The sequence below is a fragment of the Plecotus auritus genome (genome assembly GCF_963455305.1).
Source record: "Plecotus auritus genome assembly, chromosome: 1".
NCBI lineage: Eukaryota > Metazoa > Chordata > Mammalia > Chiroptera > Vespertilionidae > Plecotus > Plecotus auritus.
In genome coordinates, this window is record NC_137770.1 from 100,016,120 (window position 1) to 100,038,065 (window position 21,946).

The 21,946-nt window shown below is 43.7% G+C and overlaps 1 protein-coding gene across 5 annotated transcripts in view; it reads left to right on the top strand.

Annotated features, from left to right (window-relative positions):
- Positions 1 to 3,086: 3,086 nt before the first annotated feature.
- The window catches only part of BEND7 (BEN domain containing 7), a 102,689-nt gene continuing 83,829 nt past the window's right edge, over positions 3,087 to 21,946 (top strand). For all 5 annotated transcript variants that reach the window (XM_080677473.1, XM_080677471.1, XM_080677472.1 and 2 more), the window contains exons 1-2: positions 3,087 to 3,263; positions 5,456 to 5,539. In XM_080677473.1, the coding sequence (XP_080533599.1) occupies positions 3,203 to 3,263; positions 5,456 to 5,539 (145 nt within the window). In that variant the 5' untranslated portion in view covers positions 3,087 to 3,202. The remainder of the gene's footprint in view (positions 3,264 to 5,455; positions 5,540 to 21,946) is intronic.

The following is a 21,946-nucleotide window of genomic DNA, read 5'->3' on the forward strand; positions in this document are numbered from 1 at the left end:
ATAACATGCAAACCTACAGTTCTAAAATGTTTGAGGGCTTTGAACTATAGAAGCAGAGAAATTACCTTAGTACATCTTTTACAGGACTTCCCAGACATCCCAACACAAAAACTATATTCAATTACAAAAACAATACTGATATGGACTGAATTTTGTCCACTCAAAATTCACTTTGAAGCCTTACTTCCCAATAGGATAGTATTTAGAAATGGGACCATTTGGAGGGAATTAGGTTTAGATAAAGTCATGAGGATGGGACACTGATCATGGGATTAGTGTCTTTATAAAAAGAGAGAGATCAGAACTCTTTCTCTTTCTCTCTGCCATGTGAAGACACTATGAGAAGGGGCCATCTAAAGGCTAGGGAGGGAGCCCTCACCAGAAACTGAAACTGCTAGAGCTTGATCTGGACCTTCCCACTTTCAGAACTATGAGAAAAATAACTTTCTATTGTTTAAGCCACAGTCTGTTGTGTTTTGTTATGACAGCTCAAGCAACTAATACAGATCCCTACCACTTGAAACAATCTTTTTTTTATTAAATATCATAATTAACATTTACTTAATGCTTATTATGAATACAAACATTTTTTCTATAGTCAGGTAAGGTGATTTGCAAAATGTGGAGAATAAATAAATATCTGTTGATATGTATTCTCTGTATGTCTATAGTACAAACCTGACCTATGGCCTCTGGAGATCAACTGGCTCATAGACCATCTTTGGAGAGCCAGGAAAAAGATTCAAGGAAAATGATTATTACTTTAAAACATTACTAATTTGAAATATTTTCTTAACTATATCACAAATATTTTCTTCAGTAAATGAAATTCATATTCTCATTTGAACTGAAAATGCTAAGTTGTTAATATCTCCCCTAGGGATATGCTTCTTGGTATGGCACCTTCAATCATTTCATCCTAGTTTAAGCACAATAAAACCTCATTTATGCTCTAATGCATGAATGATCCTAAATGTTCCTCAATCAGCATAGTACTCAGCCTTATGGCTTTTGGAATAACATTTTTAAAAACATTACAAAAGGAGAAGAAAGAAAGAAAGAAAGAAAGAAAGAAAGAAAGAAAGAAAGAAAGAAAGAAAGAAAGAAAGAGAGAGAGAGAGAGAGAGAGAGAAAGAAAGAGAGAGAAAAAGAGAGAAAGAAAGAGAAAGAAAGGGAGAAAGAAAGAGAGAGAGAAAGAGAGTTTAAAGAATGAGGGTTAAGATTACTTAGAAAGAGTAAAGAGTCCCAGAACAAAAGAACCTGGGGAACAAAATTCTATGCTTTGTTGCTTTAGAAATATTCAAAACCTCTTCAAATTTTTAACTGCCTGATTTTAAAGAATGAAAGCAAAAAAAGAGGAAGAGAACCAAATAGGGTAATCCCTCCTACCCTCTTTGGAGGTCTACGAACGCCAAGAAATCTATACAAAATTTTGTTTGTCCTATACATATTTTCTAGGGAAAAGGAACTGAGCTTTGAATATAATCTCAAAGGAGACAGTGACCAAAAAGGTTAAGAACTTTCTGTTTAAGGGTTTGCTTTAAGGAACTGAAAGAACAGTTCTTCTGGCACCTAGCAGCATAGCACCTAAGACCTCAGGATACATACCAGGCCCTGCTTCTGCTCGTTGGTTGGCTAACTTGTTCCTTAGTTTTGTTTCCCAGTTTGTGTATGGTTTGCTAGTTGCCTTCAACTTTCCCCTTTCTGCCAGTTGTCCTATTCTGAATATCCCTGTTCACTAACATGGACCCTGCGCGGGGGTCTCATTTCAGTGAGACCCACAGTAGTACCTACCACATTTATCAACACACCCTTTCCCCTTATTCCTCTTTACTCTTTGGGGGCCACCTGAATTTGCCACAGTGGTGGATGTGTTTGTTGTCCATTTCTTTACTCTCTGTATTTGGGTCTAGACATGGTCAGTTTGGCCAGGTACTTTTAATGATCACTTTGGCTTGTTATATCCTGTACTGCCATTCCCAGGTGGTGTAAAATTCTTTCCCATTCCCACCTTAAAGATATTAGCTCCCCAGAAAAGAATATTACATAAAACTGCCAAAGCATTCTGTTTGTCAGTGATTGTGGCACTATGACATCAAGTGGCAGAGTCCCATGCACCTGCCTTGCCAGTTTCTTCCCTAAGAGACGGGCGATCAAGTACCCACACACTTTGCACTTCACCCGTCCACCCGCTCCAAGTTCTCTACTTAAATATAACTCTGGATTTTCCTACATCCCTCCTTGCATTGGGGTAAAGAATTGAAGCTCACTCTTTCTATACTCTTCTCACCAATAAATTCTAAAATCTCTTCGTTTCCTTGCAGATAGTTAAGTTTCAGGTACTTGTTTTTCCTAAAACTTGCCTAAAACCAGTGAGTCTCGCCCTTGGACATCCTGGATCTGAAGGCAAGGAGGGGCTGGCCAGGAGGATTCCAGACACCCAGGACTATTTATAACAAGACCGACCCCAGGGAGCGGCAGCCACAGGCCGGCGAGCTGCAGCGCCACGACTCCTCGCGCCCCCCTCCCCACCCCCGCGCTGGCTTAAGGACCCCGAGGGAGCCGGCGGGGCCGGGCCGAATTGTGCCGCGGCCTCCGGCTCCTCCTCGGGGCGCGCGCGGCCAGGTGGGTGGGTGGCGGCGGCCGGGGCCCCGGGGATGGCCGCGGCCGCGCTCCACCAGCAGGTGGCCCCGGGGTCCCAGCGGCGCCGCCCCCTCCCGGCGCCCCTCCTCCCGCGGGGGCGGTCAGCGCCCCGACCCGGCTCGCACCCGCCGCCGCCGCCGCCGCCTCCGGCCCGCCCGCCGCGTCCCCGGGGCCGCGCTCGCCGTCGCCGCCGCCCCCGCCCCCGCCGCGCCCCGAGCTGCGCCCAGGCCGGCCCGCGGCGACACCCCGGGGCGCCCGCCGCCCCCGCCCCCAACTCGCTCCCCCACGGAAAGTTCGGCTCCAGCCGCGTTTTCCCCGGAGCCGGGAAGGAGCCGGGGTCGGGGGGCGTGCGGAGGGGCCCGGGCGGCGGCCGGGAGGGGGCAACTTCTCCCGGGAAAGCGCTTCCCGCCGAGCCCCGCGCGCCGCAGCCCCCGCGCGGGTTCCAGGCGGCTCTTCCCTTCCCCCGGCCTCCCCCCTGCGGATCCCGGAGACGGACCTTGGTCCCGGCGCCCCCGCCGCCGGGTGACCCGCCGCCCGGCCGCAGCGCTGCCCCCGCACCATGGAGTTCTCCGAGAGGAAGAGGAGCAGGAAATCCCAGAGCTTCAAACTGCTCAGCGGAGGTAAGCGCGCCGGACGGGCAAGGACGTGGCGCCGCGTCCACAGCCCCGCGCGGCCCGCGCCCCTGCCGGGCTCCGGGACCCCCGAGTTCCCTCCCGCGGGGGTCGCAGCCGCGCACCCCGGGAGGCGAGCAAAGTTGTCCGGGGGAGGCGGGAGGTTGTTATTCCAGGTAAACAAGTCGGAGGCCACTAAGGAAATTAGCAAACAATGACACTTGGGGAGCTGAGAGCCCTCTTTGGTATTCCACTCCCGTGGCCAGGTTGGGGGCTGGGGGAGAACTGCCTTTCATCAGGCCGTGCGGACACCGATCCCGACCGGTGATTGTGAGCTTGGGGTTTTTTTACCCCCAAAGAGAAAAGAAGAGGGTGGAGGTGATTCTTTTAAGAACGAGAAAGAAGCTCATGAGCCATACAAACCCATATAAGAATTGTCAATTTCCGAAATCATTTCTAGGTACGTTATTTGAGTTGCAAAGGTATCTTAGAATAGATCACTTATCAGTCAGATAAGTGTCATTTAAAAAAAAAAAAAAAACCCAGTCAGTTCCTGATGATTTAACAGGTGTGCACCGCAGTGTCTGGGCTTGGGCTGATTTTATCAGGGGAGGGGAAAGTTGAATACTATCATTATTGAACAGTGTGTTCAGTTACTTGTTAGAGTCTTTATTTTCCTGATTTGACCTTTTTTTAAAAAAATGGTCAGAACTTAAAATAAGAACAGATGTAAAACATGTCTATGGAAATGCACCGTGTCACTTTAAATGAGAGGCAGGTGACTTTTTTTCATGGCAATGTCACAAGTCCTAATATTGAGTTTAGAACCACTCGGTTTAAATATCTTTGAATCAACTTGAGGCCAAAACCAAACCGCAGAACTTGTCCATTTTTCCTTGGTTGCTTTGTCTAACTTTGGTATCAGAGTAGAGAGCAAGGCAATTGTTTTAACAGTCTGGGGGAGTTACATATAAGCTGGTGAAAATTAGAGGGCAATTGCAAGCTAACCTCACTATCATGTAAAGTCAATAAAGCTTGCTTTCAGTTGGTCTGAAAATGGTTTTCTTACAGATTTTGAAGATCTACTTGTATCTGTTTCCCCTGCTTTAGTTTGACACTTCTTAATGAAAGAGGTCTGAAATAGTTTTACGAATTCAAAATATTTGGCTCTGTCCTCTTTCTATGTACATTTTTTTCCCTAGCGGTGTTGATTGCTCAGTCATTTGTACTTTAAAAATCTCTCCATGTATGATTGGCCTATTTGTCTGATTCATTCAGGAATGTAGGCTGCCTACTTATTTATGACCTCGGGGAACTTACTACTTTATCTTAAAAGTGAGAGTACTTCTGTAGACCTTGTCCTGTGAGGTTCAAGGCCATAAAAATAGCTGTTAAGAAGGAACTTCTCTTTGCTTACCTAGTTGATCCTACTTTTTTAGAAATGGATTGTGAAAGCACAGTAGCCTCTATAGAGAAACTTGTAAAATATTGTATTTTAAAGTTGACTGACATAGCAAGTTTTTCTTCCTTTTTTTTTCTTTTTCCCCCTGAATTATGGGTCTGATTCTTATCTCTGCAGGTGCTTTTTAGAAAATAAACTATTGCATATTAAAGCACAGTAGCTGAATGCAGAAGACTCACTTGCGTGAAAGATGTAAATCTTGCTTTCTTATTCCAATTATACTGTATTTGAAATAACAAGTCAGTATTTTTCCAGTGTGATTGCCTCTAAGCTGCTTAAAGGTGGGGATTTTTCTGGGTAAACTGAGAGTACCAGATAATTAAAGCATACTGTTATTCATATGCTCATGAAAATGGGTTGTGGAGATCAATTTGGAACCCTCCCCTGGCCTATGGTTGGGCATGGTTTTCTTTTCCCTATAAACATCCTTGTCATTTGAAAGAAAAGAAGCCTAGTAATTGGCATCTATGGGCCAAATTTACTCTGAAAACCGTGTGGTCAAGCAAAGCTGTTTTCTAAAGTCCAAGTAATATTTCAAGTTTGTGTACTTCAGAGTAAGCAAAATTTTAGGGATTATTAGTAACTACAAATTCTGTGATTGACCGAGTTCTGGAAAATTATATTTGTAAAATAAAGTATAGATTACCCATACTATATAGAATGAGATTCTAGTCTATGTTGTTTATTCATATTGTGTAGGTCATTAGAATTCTAATTTTTGGTTGTTTTCTCATCCCAGATTATCACCATGAGGTATATAAGATGTCAGAATTCAACAATGATGTCAATGGGGAGGCCAAAGAAACACAACCCATTTTTTTAGGTAGGTTCTTAAGTCAGTTAATTCCTCAATAAAACAAGGTGGCCATTTGCAATTAGGGGGGGAAAGGGGTTGTGCCAGAATGGGAAATGTCTGCCATTGCTTAATGTATGACATTCTTTTCAAGACCTTTTATTTTACAGATTGCCAATATATCCCTTATTAACATTGGTAAAAGTTGTAATTTCAGACATAAATGTTTATTAGTGTCTACACACAGTGCTAATTATCACTCACTTCCAGAGCCAGATGCTGACGGTGCAGTTTTGTCGCTCTGTGCTCACCCCATTTACATTGCATATTCGCTGGCACGCTTCACTGGCAATAGTTTGTGTAATTGGGGTATTACATCTTTGACATCTGGATAACAGAAATTCAATTTCCAGGAAGCTGCTATTTGTTTGGTTTTGCTTCTGCCTTGGGTGGGATAGAGGATTAATATGCTGTCTTATTATTATGTCCCTTCACCTTTGTGGCCTGGTTGCTAATCCTGCCATGACAAAATTAAATTAAATCTACAGTCAAAAAGCGCAAGGAAAATAAAAGTGTGATTGTCTGCCTAACCCCCTCTTGATAGTGCTAGTTATCATTGTGCAGCTCCTCATTTTCCTGGCTTTGTGTTCTTTTCATGACAACATTTGGGGTCAGAGACTGGCCATGCTTTGCTTTCAGTGTCCTCATTCCTAGCTCAGCTCAGGGACAGAGAGCAAAAGCAGCATCTCTCAGACCTTTTGACAAATGTAGCTGCATGATGAATGAGTAGGTAGCCCAAAATGTGGCCATTCTTTCCATGTGCAGTTTTTGGTACCTGGCATGTGCAGTTCCTTATCTGCAGACCTGGAGCCCAAAATTAGGATTTTGCCTCTAGGAGTGAAGGAGCCATAAAATCAGAGTGGAGAGTAAATGGTGGCTTTTGGCTATGACCTTGCCCATCCTGGATGCCTCTCCACCGCTTTTTGGGGGAGGACTGGATGCTGCACAGTAAGGAAGCAGAGAATGGGGGAAAGTGTGGGCAAGAGTGATTAAAAGCAAAGGTCAGAATGGGGGAGAGTTGACAGAGTTTAAGGAAGCAGATTGTTGCTCAGACCCAGGGTGAGTAATACTACAAATTAAAACAATGTGAAAGCCAGGTGGCATAGTGGTCTGTCACCAGGATCTCTCTTTTTTGCTTTGAGGAAGAGAAAGGATGGGTGACAAAGGACGGAGAAATCAAACAGACACTTAATAGAGGTAAAATAGGAGGGTCATAGCATTTCTTACACAAGTGGTCATTGAAGGCACATGGATCTTTCCAGCGCGGGAGAGAATATTACTGAGGCCAGCATTGCTCTCAGCACCTGTTTACTCTTAAGAGAACTAAAAACCAAAAGGTTAATCGTCAAGTGAAATGCTATGACCCAGAGAGAGAATATTCTGGAATTATACTCTTTCCAGTTTCATAAACTTAGTAGGATGGAATTCTGTATTTTCGTTTTTCTCAACTTGATCGGTTGTAATTTTATATCTAGATACCACTCGATTTATCCATTTGAAATGAAGAATTTGCCTATTAGTAAAAAATTTACATTTATCATGAAAATGGAGCAGCATGACTTTGGTTTAGTATGCTCCAGTGAAGCAGGCTTTCCCCCCCCCCCCCCCCCCCCACATCTGCTGTGTACTTGGAAAACAGCAAGGATGCTTTACAGTAGGTTAATTCTGGGTATGAAAGAGTGGAGGATGAAGAACAAGAAGATACTAGTGCTCAAAATTCAGTAAAATGTACACTGTTGAAGGGGGAGTAATTGCTGCTTTCGTTTTTCCTACCTCGAGTCTAGGAAGATAAGAGAACATCAGTGACAGAGTAGGCTTGGGATAAGCTTTCCAAATTGGGCAGGAAGGCCTCAGAGATCAGGAGACGAAAGACTGAACAGCATGAAAGTGTGCCTGGGTTACTTTTCAATCTTTCATTCATTCTGGGCAAGAATTGACATGCTTCCTAAAGAACATTTTTATTTTATCTCCTGGTCAGTTTTTAAGTGGAAAAGCAAGTGATTACACAAGCATAATTTCTAGAGCAATTGGGAATAGTTATGGATAGCATATAAAATTAAGAATTTTGTTGTTGACATTATAAAATGGACTTTTTTTTAGTTTGTAATTACTCTTCTGAAAACATAGAGTTAAATCATGTTTGTTTTGTAAGTCACCAGCATCTATCCATAATATTACTTACTACGGTATAGAGATTGGTGGGAGTTTTATGACATCCAAGGAAGTTTGTTAGGAAAACACCAGAAGAACTGTTTCACCCATAATGCAGCCCTAAAACATGGTCCTCAGTTTGCTGTTCAGCATTTTCTGTGTTCACACGTGTGTCACCCATGATGCTATCTGCAATTAAAAGATTAAAGGTCATGTCTTGGGAAAAGAAAGTGCTCCAGAATTTTGCAGAGGTCCCCACAGGAAATCTATTTCTCTGCAATATTTTTAGGCTGTTGACTATGTAGGGTGTCCGACATGGGAGGACAACTCAGTAGTGGGAATAGCTGGGCTGTGTGCTTTGGGTATCACACATTTTAGTGTGATAATAGGGCTAGCATAAGTAAGTTACTTTACCCTGAGCACATTGACTTTGTCAAGCTGGCTGTGATGGACTATTGTAAAGATTTGAGCACTGTTTAGAGAAGAACAACTTAATTCACTTTAATCAATTCAACAGGTGTTCGTAGGGAAAAACTATGAACTGAGCACTTTTCTGAAATGGAAGTGGGTTTGGGGGTAACAAAATTAATGGATAGGACAGGGTCCCCGCTCTCAAGGATAAAAATTCAGTTGGGGAGATAGGACAAATTCAGGACACAGTGAAGGAACAAGATTCAGTAGTCATAACACCTACAGTTGTTTGAGCACTTACTGTATGCACAGCCTTGAGTACTTTATGAGAATAATGTCATTTCCTCTGAGAGCAAATCTGTAAGAATCATTATCGTCCCGGTTTTGTAGATGAGACTTAGAGATGCTAAGTAGGCACTAGAGGTTTCAAATAGCAAATGCTATAGCTGGGATCCCCTGCAAGTCCGCCTGAGCTACAAACACTCCACTGTACTACCTTTCTGTGTGATGGATAATTAAATGACATTTGTGAACCATTAAGGCAGCGGGCAAAAGCAGAGTTGAAAGGGAAGGATCCAGTTCCGGTTCTGTTGGAGAGTTACTGAGAAGCTAGACCTTGAACTATGGAAAGATTTGGATGATGGGGATTTGGACAAGATTGCAGGTGGGAGGGGTGATGTGAGCCACAGCAGAGGATAAGGGTCATTATAACCAGACTTTCAGTGTGGTCTGCACTTTGCAGTTCAGATCCTGCTTTCATATCTGTCATCTCATGATTTTTACAGTGTTCTTGCAAGGTAGTTAGGGTGGGTGTTATCAATCCTGCTACCCAGCAGAGGAAACAAGCTCAGAGTTAAAGTGAGTTGCTCATAAACAGCAGAACCTGGAGCAAACCCAAATCTCCTGTCCAAAGATCTGTTTCCTCCAGCAGGTTGAGCCAGGCAAGTTCAAGGATCATCGAAGAAACCTTAGCTGGTAGCAAGGCACTTTTAAAAAGTATTTTAATGAGGCAGTTAATGAACTTATTATTCAGAACAATAACAGAAACACTTAGTAAAATCTCTTTGTTGACATTGAATGTTGGTTTTTTATTATTGAAGTATATAAATTTGAACCATATATTTTTCAAGTGTTCAATGTCAGTCATTTATTCACTTAACAAATATTTTTTTTTTTGGTTGATCCTCACCTAACGATATTTTTCCATTGGTTTTTAGAGAGAGTGGAAGAGAAGGGGTGAGACAGAGAGAGATAATATCAATGTGAGAGAGAGACACACACACATCAATTGGTTGCCTCCAGGGCCGGGATCAATTGAACCTGGAATCCTTCCCTTTAGTCAATGGGACAACACTCTATCCACAGAGCCAAACTGGCGAGGGCGGCCTGTTCTTTTTAATATTTGGTTCAGCTATACAACTTTCAGAAAATGAAGTACAGGTGTAGTAGCCATGCCAAGTGAGCAGGGTTGAGATCTCTGAACTTTAAAAAAAAATACTTTTATTGATTTCAGAGAGGAAAGGAGATAGAGAGAGAAAAATATTGATGAGCCGCCTCCTGCACGTGCCCCCCACACTGGGGATCGAGCCCACAACTCAGTCATATGCCCTGACCAGGAATCGAACCATGAACTCTGGTTCATAGGTCGATGCTCAACCACTGTGCCACTCCTGGCCAGACTAGATCTCTGAACTTTTGAGTCTGTTTTCAGTGGCTTTCCTGAGAACAGCTGCCCCCTCAAGGGTCCCAGAGTCTCCTCAAAAATGAGACACTTGAAAAATTCCTTCCCACTTTTCCAAATGAGAGAATTAGGCCCTGATCACAGTGTGATTCTCCTTCCTGAAAAGTGGATTGGTCCATGTTTGAGATGGGGAGCTCTCCCCCAGAGCCCACTTGCCTGGGTACCTTCCTGTTCTTGTTTGGCCTCAAAGGGCTTGGGAGCTGGGCCTCCTTCCAAGCTCTAATGTTTCCACTGTCTCTGTGGCTGGAGTTCTCAGAGTGGGAAGAAGCCTCAAATAAAATAAAGGTCCAAGCCTTAGCTGGGTTGCTTAGTCGGTTAGAACATCGTCCTGTACACCAAAGGATTACAGGCTCGATCCCCGGTTGGGGTTACTGGAGGTAACAGATTGATGTCTCTCTCTCTCTCTCTCTCTCTCTCTCTCTCTCTCTCTCTCTCTCTCTCTCTCTTTAAAGTCAGCAAAAAACATATGCTCTGGAGAGGATTAAAAAAAAAAAGGAAGGTCCAATAGAGAGGAAAAGAAAGACACACACACACACATACACACCCCCCCACATCCACAAAAAAGCACATCATTTGGAAATGAGAGTGTTTCTTCTCTGCTTCTCTCTAAAGCTCCACGCTCAGCACCATGGCCCACTATGTCCCCATGTCTCTGACCTCTTTCATGTCAGTTCTCACCTTTTTTGGTGGTGGAGTGAAGGAGACCGTACACTAAGAGTGGCTCTTGAGGTTAGGAATGTGGCCAATAATAGTAGGTGTCATTTATGGAGAGCTAGCTGTGTGTCAGGCACTATGTTACCCACTTCCTGTATGTTGTCCCATTAATTGTCCCAAGAAAGTTATTATCATTTCCCATTTATGGATGAGGAATTTGAGGAGTTCACCTAATTACTCAGTGACAGAACCAGGATAAATCCAGGGTTTGTCTGTCTCCAGAATCATGCCCTTAACCCAGGGGTGGGCAAACTTTTTGACTCGAGGGCCACAATGGGTTCTTAAACTGGACCGGAGGGCCGGAACAAAAGCATGGATGGAGTGTTTGTGTGAACTAATATAAATTCAAAGTAAAGGAGCGGAGGGGAGAGCAAGAGAACACTCTGCTCTTTCGGCTCCGCGGGCCAGATAGAACAGCCGAACGGGCCGGATCCGGCCCGCGAGCCGTAGTTTGCCCACGGCTGCCTTAACCCCATGAAATGCTTTGTTTAATGCACTCCCCTGTGGAACCCCCAATATGTCTAACAGGTAAAAGAGGGTGGGGCTGCTTGAAGCAGGTCGGGGAGACCCAGAGCACCTGGTGCCATGTCCCACATTCCTCTGCCTCCCCATCCCTGCAGGCCTCTACAGAACTTTTAGGGTACCCTCATCACAATTTTAAAACCTCCTTCTAGATCAGCCGTGGGCAAACTACGGCCCGCGGGCCGGATCCGGCTGTTCTATCCGGTTCTCTTGCTCTCCCCTCCGCTCCTTTACTTTGAATTTATATTAGTTCACACAAACACTCCATCCATGCTTTTGTTCCAGCCCTCCGGTCCAGTTTAAGAACCCATTGTGGCCCTCGAGTCAAAAAGTTTGCCCACCCCTGATCTAGATTGTTTCCAAAGTTTCCTGCAGCGCTAAAAGTGTATCTGGTTGTACTATGGATCCAAAACAAGGCTTCAAAACTATTTTAGGGTTAGCATACATTTTCTCCTTTCAAAAAAGGATGTAAGTCTTAATTTTTATGCCATCTATTAACTTACTAGTTACCTTATAAATGAGAAGTCATGGTAGCTCTCAATGTTTAGTTTTGCTTTATAAGTTTTAACTTTAGTTATTTAAAAGGCATTTAGAGCTTCAAGAGTGATTTTTATATACAATGTTGTTTTAAAGTTTGACTAATCTCATAAAATTGCAGTAGCCTTCATTATAAGACAACCTGAAGGTCCGTTGGATGTTGTTCAACACATAGATAGGCTGGCTTTGGTCCCTTTTCACTTTGCCTATTTTTAAGAATAGGACCTATTGTTTTGGATTACTACCTGAGAATTTAATGAATTCACTCCTGGATGCAGGAGAAAAGAAAACATTTAATTCATAATTTATACTAACCAATGTAGTAAAAAAAATAAAGCCCCCTCCCCCCCACACACACACACTGATTGCAAGCAAAGTGAAAGATGAGCCTTTTGAGGAAACTTCAGCACTGATGGCATCTTTGAACATACTAGTAAGTGCACAGATTAACGTGTTTCTGTAGTTACAGATGCAGACTTAGTCATTCTTATATATTACTTACTGCCCAGAGTTTGGGAGGCATTTGCAGTTAGGCCTGTCTTACTGTCACTATCACTTAATAGCACAACTACATCATAAGGTCTGTGTTATATCTGTTACACAAATGGGTAGCCGAGCTCAGAGATGGAAGTGATTTGCCCAAGGTCACACGGTAATTAGTAGTTACATCCAGTTCTTCACTCCTCACTGTGTCAGAGCAGCCTGCAGTCCTGACCCCTCCCCTTCTAACCAAGCAGACTGATCTTAATCATAACCCCTCATCCTCTCCTCAACAGAATGGGACTTCAGATGTGAAGGGGAACCATAGATAGAAGGAGAAGGGTGGACATGGGACAGCCCCAGGACCCATTTGGGAAGAGAAAAACTGAGGTTTGTTTAACATCTGTTGTATGCTGGGCACTTCCCATTCTGAATCTTATTTACCCTTTGCACCAATTCTGAGAAGATATTGTTATGTCCATTTTCAGATGAAATGTCAGTTTGCCTAAGGTCAGATAGCTCGTAGATAGGAGCCTGGATTTGGACTTGGCTTGCCACATTTCTTTGTACTTGGCCATACAGCCTTTGAGGAAGTGAAGTCCCACTCACCTCCCTCCTTTGCTGTTGGCTATTTCTAACCTTCTAGCCTTATTTCCCTCCTCCTCCTTACTAAAAAACATTTGCTTATGCCCAACTGGTCTCTCATCACTCCTTCCTGAAGCATCTTTCCTGTTCTCACCTTGGTTCCTTTCACCATCTAAGTTTCTCCATACCAGTCTCCTCCCAGGTCTTACCTCAGTCTGCACTTCATCTATTACAAACCTGTCTCTCCCATCAGTCTTTAAAGCCCAGTTCAAACATTACCCAGGAGCCTTTTCCGGCTATAAAGCATACTAGAGAGAAGTCAGGTTTAAAGTCAGAAAACCTTGGCTGGGATCTCAGGTGATCATGTAATAAAACCTTGGACAAAACTCTTGAAGGTTTTATCTTCTAGGATAGTAACATTGGCCCTACCCCCTCATCAGGTTTCCCTACAGCATATAGGAAGTCCTATATGGTCAAACACTTTTTCAAAGTAGAAAATGCTATGTTCTTGTTATTATCCCCTTCTCTTTATTCTTCTGAATAGGAAGGTATCAAGAAAAAGTTCAAATCTTCATTACCTAAATGCATGAATATATTGGACTCTGTTGTATAGCATTCTGAAGATTTGTTTCAAAATATACTGTTATGTTGAGACTTTAATGACATTTAGCGAGCCAAACTAAAATGTGCCGTATTTAACTGGAAGAAGCTTTTTAAAGATACTCAACTAACATAGAAATTTGGGGTTTCTGGTGTTGATTTGTGAGATTCAACTCGAAATCTTTTTGAAAGCCAGTTACATGTTGAAAAGCAAAATTGAAAAATAGCATATGCTCTGTCGGTTCGGAATTCTGCTATAATATTAAGGTGCTTAACATAATATTGGCCTGTTTTTAACTTGATTTTGGCATTGTCTAGTTCTCCGGTCCACAGGAGGCAGCATTTCTTAAATTTCCCACCTTAATTTAAGAAAACAAAGCCATGCATTAACCAAGATAACTTGGCAGAAGTCACGTTTGTGTGGGAACAGTCCCTGCATACAGCTGCACCAAGTGGGGCCTGCTCCGCAAGGCAGTGTCTCGAGGGAAAGCTGTCTCCTTCTGTCTCTCATAAAGGCTGGTGTGGTTTAGCCCCACCCCATGATTGATACGTGTGATATATTGTGATAGTTTGCTTTTTCTCCACCAATCTTGACCAAAGCATTAAAAAATCCCCAAGAAGGACAGACTCTAAGGAGATATGTTAACAATTTAGCCTTTCTGGTTCCCATGGGAATATGGATTTTTACTTTTGGAAGAGAATAACATGGCCATCTATAAGATAAAATAAAGACTTGGGAACAGTATGTTTTGCATCTTAAGGTTAAAAATAGATCTAGGAGTTTACATGGCAAGTCTGTCATTCTTATAAGTCAGCAGATGATTAGAGAGAACATTCCCTGGAAAGGTGTGTAACAGCAGTGGCAGGGGTGGGCTGTGGGTGGGGAGAGGAGCGGACGGAACCTGCAGTGGTTTATCTGGTTGCCTTTAGCTCCTGGTGCACGTGCACAACTCTGAGGGTTGCTCTCCTGCCTGAGCTTCTTGGTCGTCTGTGGCTTTCAGATTAGGACCTGGACTTGTAGGCATAACCTATAAGACCGTGCTTGCACTGCCACCTGTCTACTTGGAGCTTTCCTGTGACACTTCCCTTCTGCCTCCTGGGCTTCAGCCACACCTAACCTCTTTTCTTGCCTGCAGTGGCCCTACTTCCCCTCTTTAAGCCAGTCACTTTCTCACCTCAGTGGCTGAACATGCCACCTCCTCTGTTTGGATACCACACTTGCACCTTCCTCCCTCTCCTTTTCTTGGCCCTCTGTTGAGGTAATCTCCTCCAGGGAGTCTTCTCTGATTCCCTCTCATCTGCCCTTCCACAGCATCCTGAGCATGTCTCTCACAAAGTGACATACTTCTGAATGTCACTCCATAGAACATCTCAGTGTCCACACTGCCCAGCACCATGTTGGTCACATAACAAACATCAATAGATGCTCAGTGAATGAGTGAGGAGTCCAACTTTCAGTTTAAAATAAAGTGGCCAAGTCATCCATTTTTAAACTTTATCATCCAATGCTTATCTCTAAGCTCCCACCCTGGCTTTCAAGGTGAAAATTTATACATCCTCTTACTAGCTTACTGGACCTCACAAATCAGGAGTAAAATATGTCAACATTGACAAGGGAATGTTTATTTTTCATCACGTATTTTTTTCTTTTTCATTTGGTTAATGGCAGACCCTTTCTAAACTTGAGCTCTGAAATAGGATGCACCAATGTGCCTTTGTGTGCCAGCCCCGCTAGGGCCTTGCAGAGTCACTGCACGAAGCAAAGGTGCCTCTGGACTATTGCAGTACTGTGACCCTGGCATCTGCTCTGCTGGCCTCTGCCTAAGGATCCTTCATATCCCTCAGGTCTTAGCTTGAATTCCTGTAGGATAAGACCTTGAGTTTACTGTGTTCTTAGTGCACAATACTTGGCACAGAGTAGACTCTGAATAAGTAATTTTGAATAAATTAATGAGTACCATTTAAAACATGTTAAAATTGCCCTGGCTGGTGTGGCTTGGTTTAACAATTTATTTCTATGGAAGAAGTTGATGCAACATAATAGCCTATGACGTTGCTTGTACGGCTTGGTTGGTTGACTATTGTCTCAAGCACCAAAAGGTTGCCAGTTTGATTCTCCGTCAGGGCACATACATAGCTCAATCCCCAGTAGAGAGTGTATAGGAGGCAGTCAATCCATGTTCAGCTCTCACATCAATGTTTCTCTTTCTCTCTCCCTCTCCCTTCCTCTCTAAAAAAAAAAAAAAAAAAAAAAAAAAAAAATCAGTAAAAATATTTTTTAAAAACCATATTAAAATGTAATTTGCCACTAGTTAGCTGATCTGAGTGAGATGGTCTGTTGAGTCGGGATAGTCTTGTGCAGGACTGTCACACATTGCAGAAGGTCTTGATTCCAGCCTCTGAGTATTGGCAATATACACACACACACACACACACACACACACACACACACACACACACACACAATGTTGGGAACACCCATCTAGTCATTGTGACAATCAAAAACACCCCTACATATGTGAGCTAGAGCGTGGTCCTTAGCAAGCCAAGGTTGTGGGGTCATTTAGCTTTGAGTAAAAAAAAAACTATTGCATTGCCATAGACCTGAGACCCTTCCCTCATGTGTTGTCTCTCAGATACCCATATGACTGGGGAACAAAGGAGAGATTGTGATGGATCAGTTGGAACCCATCACCATACCCAAAAGAGAGAGTTCAAAGGGCACATTCCATTCATGGTCAGGTTATTGTGCCTCGTTTCTATATAAGGACAGCTTATTACATGCACATTTGATCATATATTATAGAATCATTAAGAAGTTTAGACAGATTTTATTTCAGTATTCCAGACAATCAGTATCCTTATATATAATAATCCATAACATTATTTTTTTTAGTATTGCCTATTTTTTCCAAATGTGTACAAATATACTGTGCTATTTGAATTCCAAGGGTTTTACAATGTTTTTTTTACTTGGAAATCAAATTTTATATCTGAAAGGTTAATGGAGAAAACTAATTATGCTATCTGGTAACCAAATGTGTGATGAGACATTTGTCTCTGTAATTAACAGCAAGGAACTTTTATAGTTTCATAAAATTGAATGCTACATAGGATATTCTGTGAGCATTTGTTTGGACGAGGTGTCCAAAACAGAGATGTTTATGGGTGATATAAAGTTGAACCAAAATGTAATGCAGGTGTCTGTGCATCTCCCAGCATTTCTCATTGTTGAAATGGAAGCCAGAAGATTAATAACTTTAGTTTGTCATGATAAAATAAGTAATGTGTTCTTGGAACAGTGGTACAGCACATAAGTTACTCAGTAATTCCAAGAATTTATTCTGTTCCAGGAATAATATCTTTAACAATTTATTTCTATGGAAGAAGTTGATGCAACATAATAGCCTATGAAGTTGCTTGTATGGCTAATGGAATTATATCTCAAATACGTCTTTATACCTACATATAAAATGTAAAGAACCCCTAAAAAATGCAAGGTCAAGGTACAACATAAAAGTAAAAAGTCAGGAGATGCAAAAGTTAAAGTTCTTCTGTTAACATTAATTCATCCTCATTGCACATATATAATTTTTCAATTACTAGCAAGACTTTAATGGGCACCTTAATAAGTACTGCATGAAATACGGTTCAGATAAAGTTGCTACAGGAATGTTAGCTTCAGCATTCTATAAGTCTGCTGTTCCACTGTTTGCTCTGGAAGAGAAAACATAATGCCTGGAGCAACAGCAGATGTGTGGCCCAGATCTGATGTCTTCTTCTGGTTTATGTTGGTCATTTTGGGCAAGCGACTTAGTCTTCTCATTTGTCAAATGGGTGAAACCACTGTCTAGCCTCTTTGATGAACTAAGAGGACAGTGATGAGACATGCTCCTTTGGGAAAGCTTTCATGAGAAGACATGATGAATATAGGCACCACGTGGCCTCTGCTTGCCACCACCACACAATTCCATAGAAATGAGAAATTCTTTCAGAGGTGTCACAGGTGTTGGTTTATGTCTTGCACATCATTGTTTTTTGCACATAGTTTTTTTTCCTTTAGCTTCCCTCAACTGTGGCTTCCTGTCATATCTGATACTAGAATTAACTTATTCTTGTATTAATTTTGTAGTTATTTATTGAGTAGCCATTAGTGGCAGGCTAGGATGATTTAAAGCCTACTAGGTTGTCATAAGAGAAAATTAAGGATTCTACAGGAACATGGAATGGGGGGCCTCCCTATGCCTGGGGATTAATGGATATGTCCCTTGAGAACATGACATTTAAGCTGAGTCTTGAAGGATAAGTCTGGGGGGTTGGGGCTGAGGATGTGTCTGAATCCAGGAAGTAAGACCACTTCTGAGACCTTGCTATATGTAAAGCAGAGCGCCCTCTGGCTGTCCATTAGATTCTGGTTTAATTGTCATGAAATGAGGCCTGGGTACTGGTATTTTAAAGTTGTCCCCATGATCCAAATGTGCAGCCAGACCTGAGAGCCACTAATTTAGGATAAGGAGGGATGTGGCCAGAGCTAAGGCTGCAGAAAGAGGCGAGGGAGGCCTGATGCGGAGAGCCACTGGGTAAGCTGGGTGAGGAGCAGGGCTCCATCCTGAGTTATTGGCATTCTGCTGAGGTAAGTCATGTACTGAGATTTGCATGTGTGAAAGATCACTCTGACTTCAGGGGGAAGTAACACTGAAGGCCTTTGGCAGTAGCCCCATCAAGTGATAATGGTAGAGTGGAGAGAAATAGAAGGATTCAAAGTACTTCACAAGCTATAATAAACAGAACTCGGTGATTGTCTATGAGAGGGAGAGGAGGAGAGAGGTAAGTCCAATGTTTCTGGCTTGGACAGCAGAGTAGGTGCTATTTATTAAGGCTTGTAAATGATTGTCAAATAAATTTTGAGCCTTGGCTGGGTCTCTGTTGGTGGAGTGTTGTTCTGTCCACCAACAGGTTTGATTCCCAGTCAGAGTACATCCTAGATTGTGCGTTCAATCGCTGGTCGGGACACATACAGGAGGCAACCAATTAATGTTTCTCTCTTTCTCTCTCTCTAAAATCAATACATATATCCTCACATGAGAATTTTTAAAAAATACATTTTGAACATAATTTTAAGGTTGCTTTTAAATGTCCAAGTGGGCTGTCCAATAGGCAATTGGATGTACAGGTCTGGAGCCCTGAAGTGGGGTCAGGACTGGAGTCCGCACATAGAGAGATAGTCACTGGAGCCAGGAGAGAGGACCCAGAAAGAGTGTGGAGGGCAGAGTCCTGAAAAACTTTGATATTTAAGGCAGTGCTTTTCACAACAGTTGTTGAACAATGTTTGGATTGATCCCAGTGTTTCCATAGTAAAATGATGATGCAGTAAATATCCTTGTACATATTTCTGTAGGATAAATTCCTCCAAGTGGGATTGCTGAATTTCTCTCCGAAAAAGTTCCCCACCAACAACATATGAAAGTTACTATAACCCTGCACTTTCACCAAAAATGGGTTTTATGAATCTACTAGAAGCCCTGTGCATGAAATTCATGCACCGGGTTGAGGGGGGGGGCGTCCCTCAGCCCAGCCTGCACCCTCTCCAATCTGGAACCCCTCGAGGGATGTCCGACTGCCCGTTTAGGTCCAATCCCACTAAATGGCAGTCAGACATCCCTCTCACAATCCAGAACTGCTGACTCCCAACCGCTCACCTGCCTGCCTGCCTGATTGCCCCTAACTGCTTCTGCCTGCCAGCCTGATCGACACCTAACTGCTCCCCTGCCAGCCTGATTGCCCCTAACTGCCCTCCCCTGCCAGCCATCTTGTGGCAGCCATCTTGTGTCCACATGGGGGTGGCCATCTTTGACTACATGGGGCGGCCATCTTGTGTGTTGGAATGACGGTCAATTTGCATATCACCTCTTTATTAGATAGGACGGTCTTTGCCAAATTAATAGACAATTATTTAATTTTTATTACATTAATAATTAGGGAGGTTAAGAGGTTTAAACTGCTTATCTATACATATAAAGAGGTAATATTCTAATTGCCATTACAGTGTGCCCGTAATGACCAATTTGCATATTGATGCGTGTGCAGCAGGGGGGCAGGCGGCTGGAGCCAAGTTCCCTGGGGTCTGAGGAGAGCGCCTGACAGGAGTCCAGACTGCAAAGAAGAAAGAAGCAGCAGCGACGGGGAGCTCTTCCAATCCCCCTGCATGGACACCCTACCCCAGCCCCGCACCCCCAGGGGGATGGGGAGACTGACTGGATGGGGAGAAGACCCAGCCTCGAGGGTAGCTGCAGCCCGCACCTCCGACTCCTGACCTCTTCCCCCGCCACCCCCGCCAGGGGCGCCCACAACAATAGCACGCCAGCGACCACCCATCAGCGCCCCCAAGGCATCCGGGGCTGGGCACGCCTCTCCTCCCTACAACTCCAAACCTGGGTGGAGGCAGGCCTGAGCGGCCCCCCAGGGTCAGACCCTTCCCCCTGCCTCCTGGACAGCAGCAGCGTTGAACCTCACTGGGGGCATGGCTAAACCTGCCCTCCTAGCCCACCTGGCTCTGCCCTGGCCCAGCCCCCACCCGGCTCCAGGAGATTGGAGCATCTCTGAGCAGGTACAGCTGTGAAACAGCCGCGTACAATTTAAAGAATGGCACCAAGCGGGGAGGTTTGACAGTTACTTCCCCTTCGGCCTCGCCGCAACCCTAACTCCCTGCCTCCCACCAGTGCCTCCAGGGGCGACCACCACTACAGGGCTGCTGGCCAGAGCCTGCCCCTCTGAGGCCTGCAGAACCCTCTGCAAAGCTTCGATAGCTACAGTCCCAGGAAACATCATGCCCTCCTCCCCTAATCAGCACCTGCTACCTGCAAGGGTACCGGTGCGCTTAAAAATAACAATCCCTTCCTGTTTAGACATCACTTACTTGATGAAACATTTCTAGGTTTATTAGCTCAGAACCTGCTCATGACAACCCAGTGAGGTAGGCAGAGAAGAGATTACAGTTCCTATGGTATATGTGTATGTATTCAGAAATGAAGCTCAGAGAGGAAAAGTGTCAAGCCCAGTGGTTTTCTTTTTTTTTTTTAAGCCCAGTGGTTTTCAAGATGCAGCACACACACACCCCAGGGGGGCAATTTGATTTTAAGTGGGGCAATTCGAGAATGAGTTAATAGTGAATTTTTTTGCATTTTTTTATGGTTCTAGGGGGCCTCATCTACAGCGTATCCTACATAATAAAAGGCTAATATACAAATGACATAATGGTGGAATGACCAGTCACTATGATGCATGCTGACCACCAGGGGGCAGACACTCAACACAGGAGCTGTCCCCTGGTGGTCAGTGTGCTCCCACAGCGGGGGGCGCCGCTCAGCCAGAAGCCGGGCTCATGGCTGGCAAGCACAGCGGCAGTGGTGGGAGCCTCTCCTGACTCCATGGCAATGCTAAGGATGTCTGACTGATGGCTTAGGCCCACTAAACCATCAGCCGGACATCCCCCAGGGCTCCTGGACTGCTAGAGGGCACAGGCCAGGCTGAGAAACCCCACCCCCAAGTGCACGAATTCGTGCTCTGGGCCTCTAGTTTCTCTTATAAATTACATGTTCATGTCCTTGCCATTTTTCCATTGTTAGTATTTGTCTTCTTTGATTTATAACACCTCTCCTCTATATTTGGGATTTTAACTCTTTGGCCCTGTTACTCCTGAACGTTACTTGAAGTGGTGAAAGGAACATTCGGTAGGGCAACCATGTTATAGTTATTATAAAATAAAAGTTAGCTGTTCATGATATAAGAACATTTGGAGGAGGGATAATAGATAGACTGAATTAGTTGGGTAGTTCTAGCTGTGTCATACCATTCTCTTATGAAAAACCTTCATTGATATCCTGTTATTTTCAAGATAAAGTAAAATCATCAAAGTCCTTCTGTCTCTGACTTTGCCCATTCAATGCCTTTACTTCAACAAAGCTTATTCACCATCACCCTCTTTGTTTTCCTCTGCCCTCAGTGTTATTCCCTTTTTCCAAAACCGCCCTTGGAAATGCTGACCATCTTTTATTGACTAACTCAAATCTTACCAGCTTCCTGAAGCAGGCTTTCATCCTCCCAGTTTAAATGCTCTCTTCCTCTCTGATTTCTGAAACACTCGTAATTTATGCAATGCCCAAGGAATTTATCATACATCCTCTTGATTTGCCTGTTTTGTTATGGGAACAGGCACATGTGTTCCTAGAAAGTGTAGCTGGGGGACATTTAAAAGCCCGGTTTAAAAGCAGCAGCCCTTTGCTTTCTCTGACAGTCCAGCCCACCTTCCACTGGCCAGTGCGTCTTCACTGGCAGGTGTGTCACTGTGGTGCCCTGTGTTCTTTCATGGGCTCCGGGAATCTGCACATCTTGGTGGGTAGAGAGCAGGGTATAATATTGGCATTAATTTTTAAAGGTAAAACAAAGACATCAGAGAAAATTGTTCTTTATTCCCCTCTCAGGACGTTGCCCCCAAACTTTCCATGGATGTTTATTTTTCTTTGTAAGTGTTCTTTGAGGAGCACGTTTGAGAAGCAGCTTGACAGCCCATTTCAATCGCTGGTCCTTGATTCATTTCCAGGTATTTCTCTGCTCCTTTGGCCCTTAATACAGGTCTC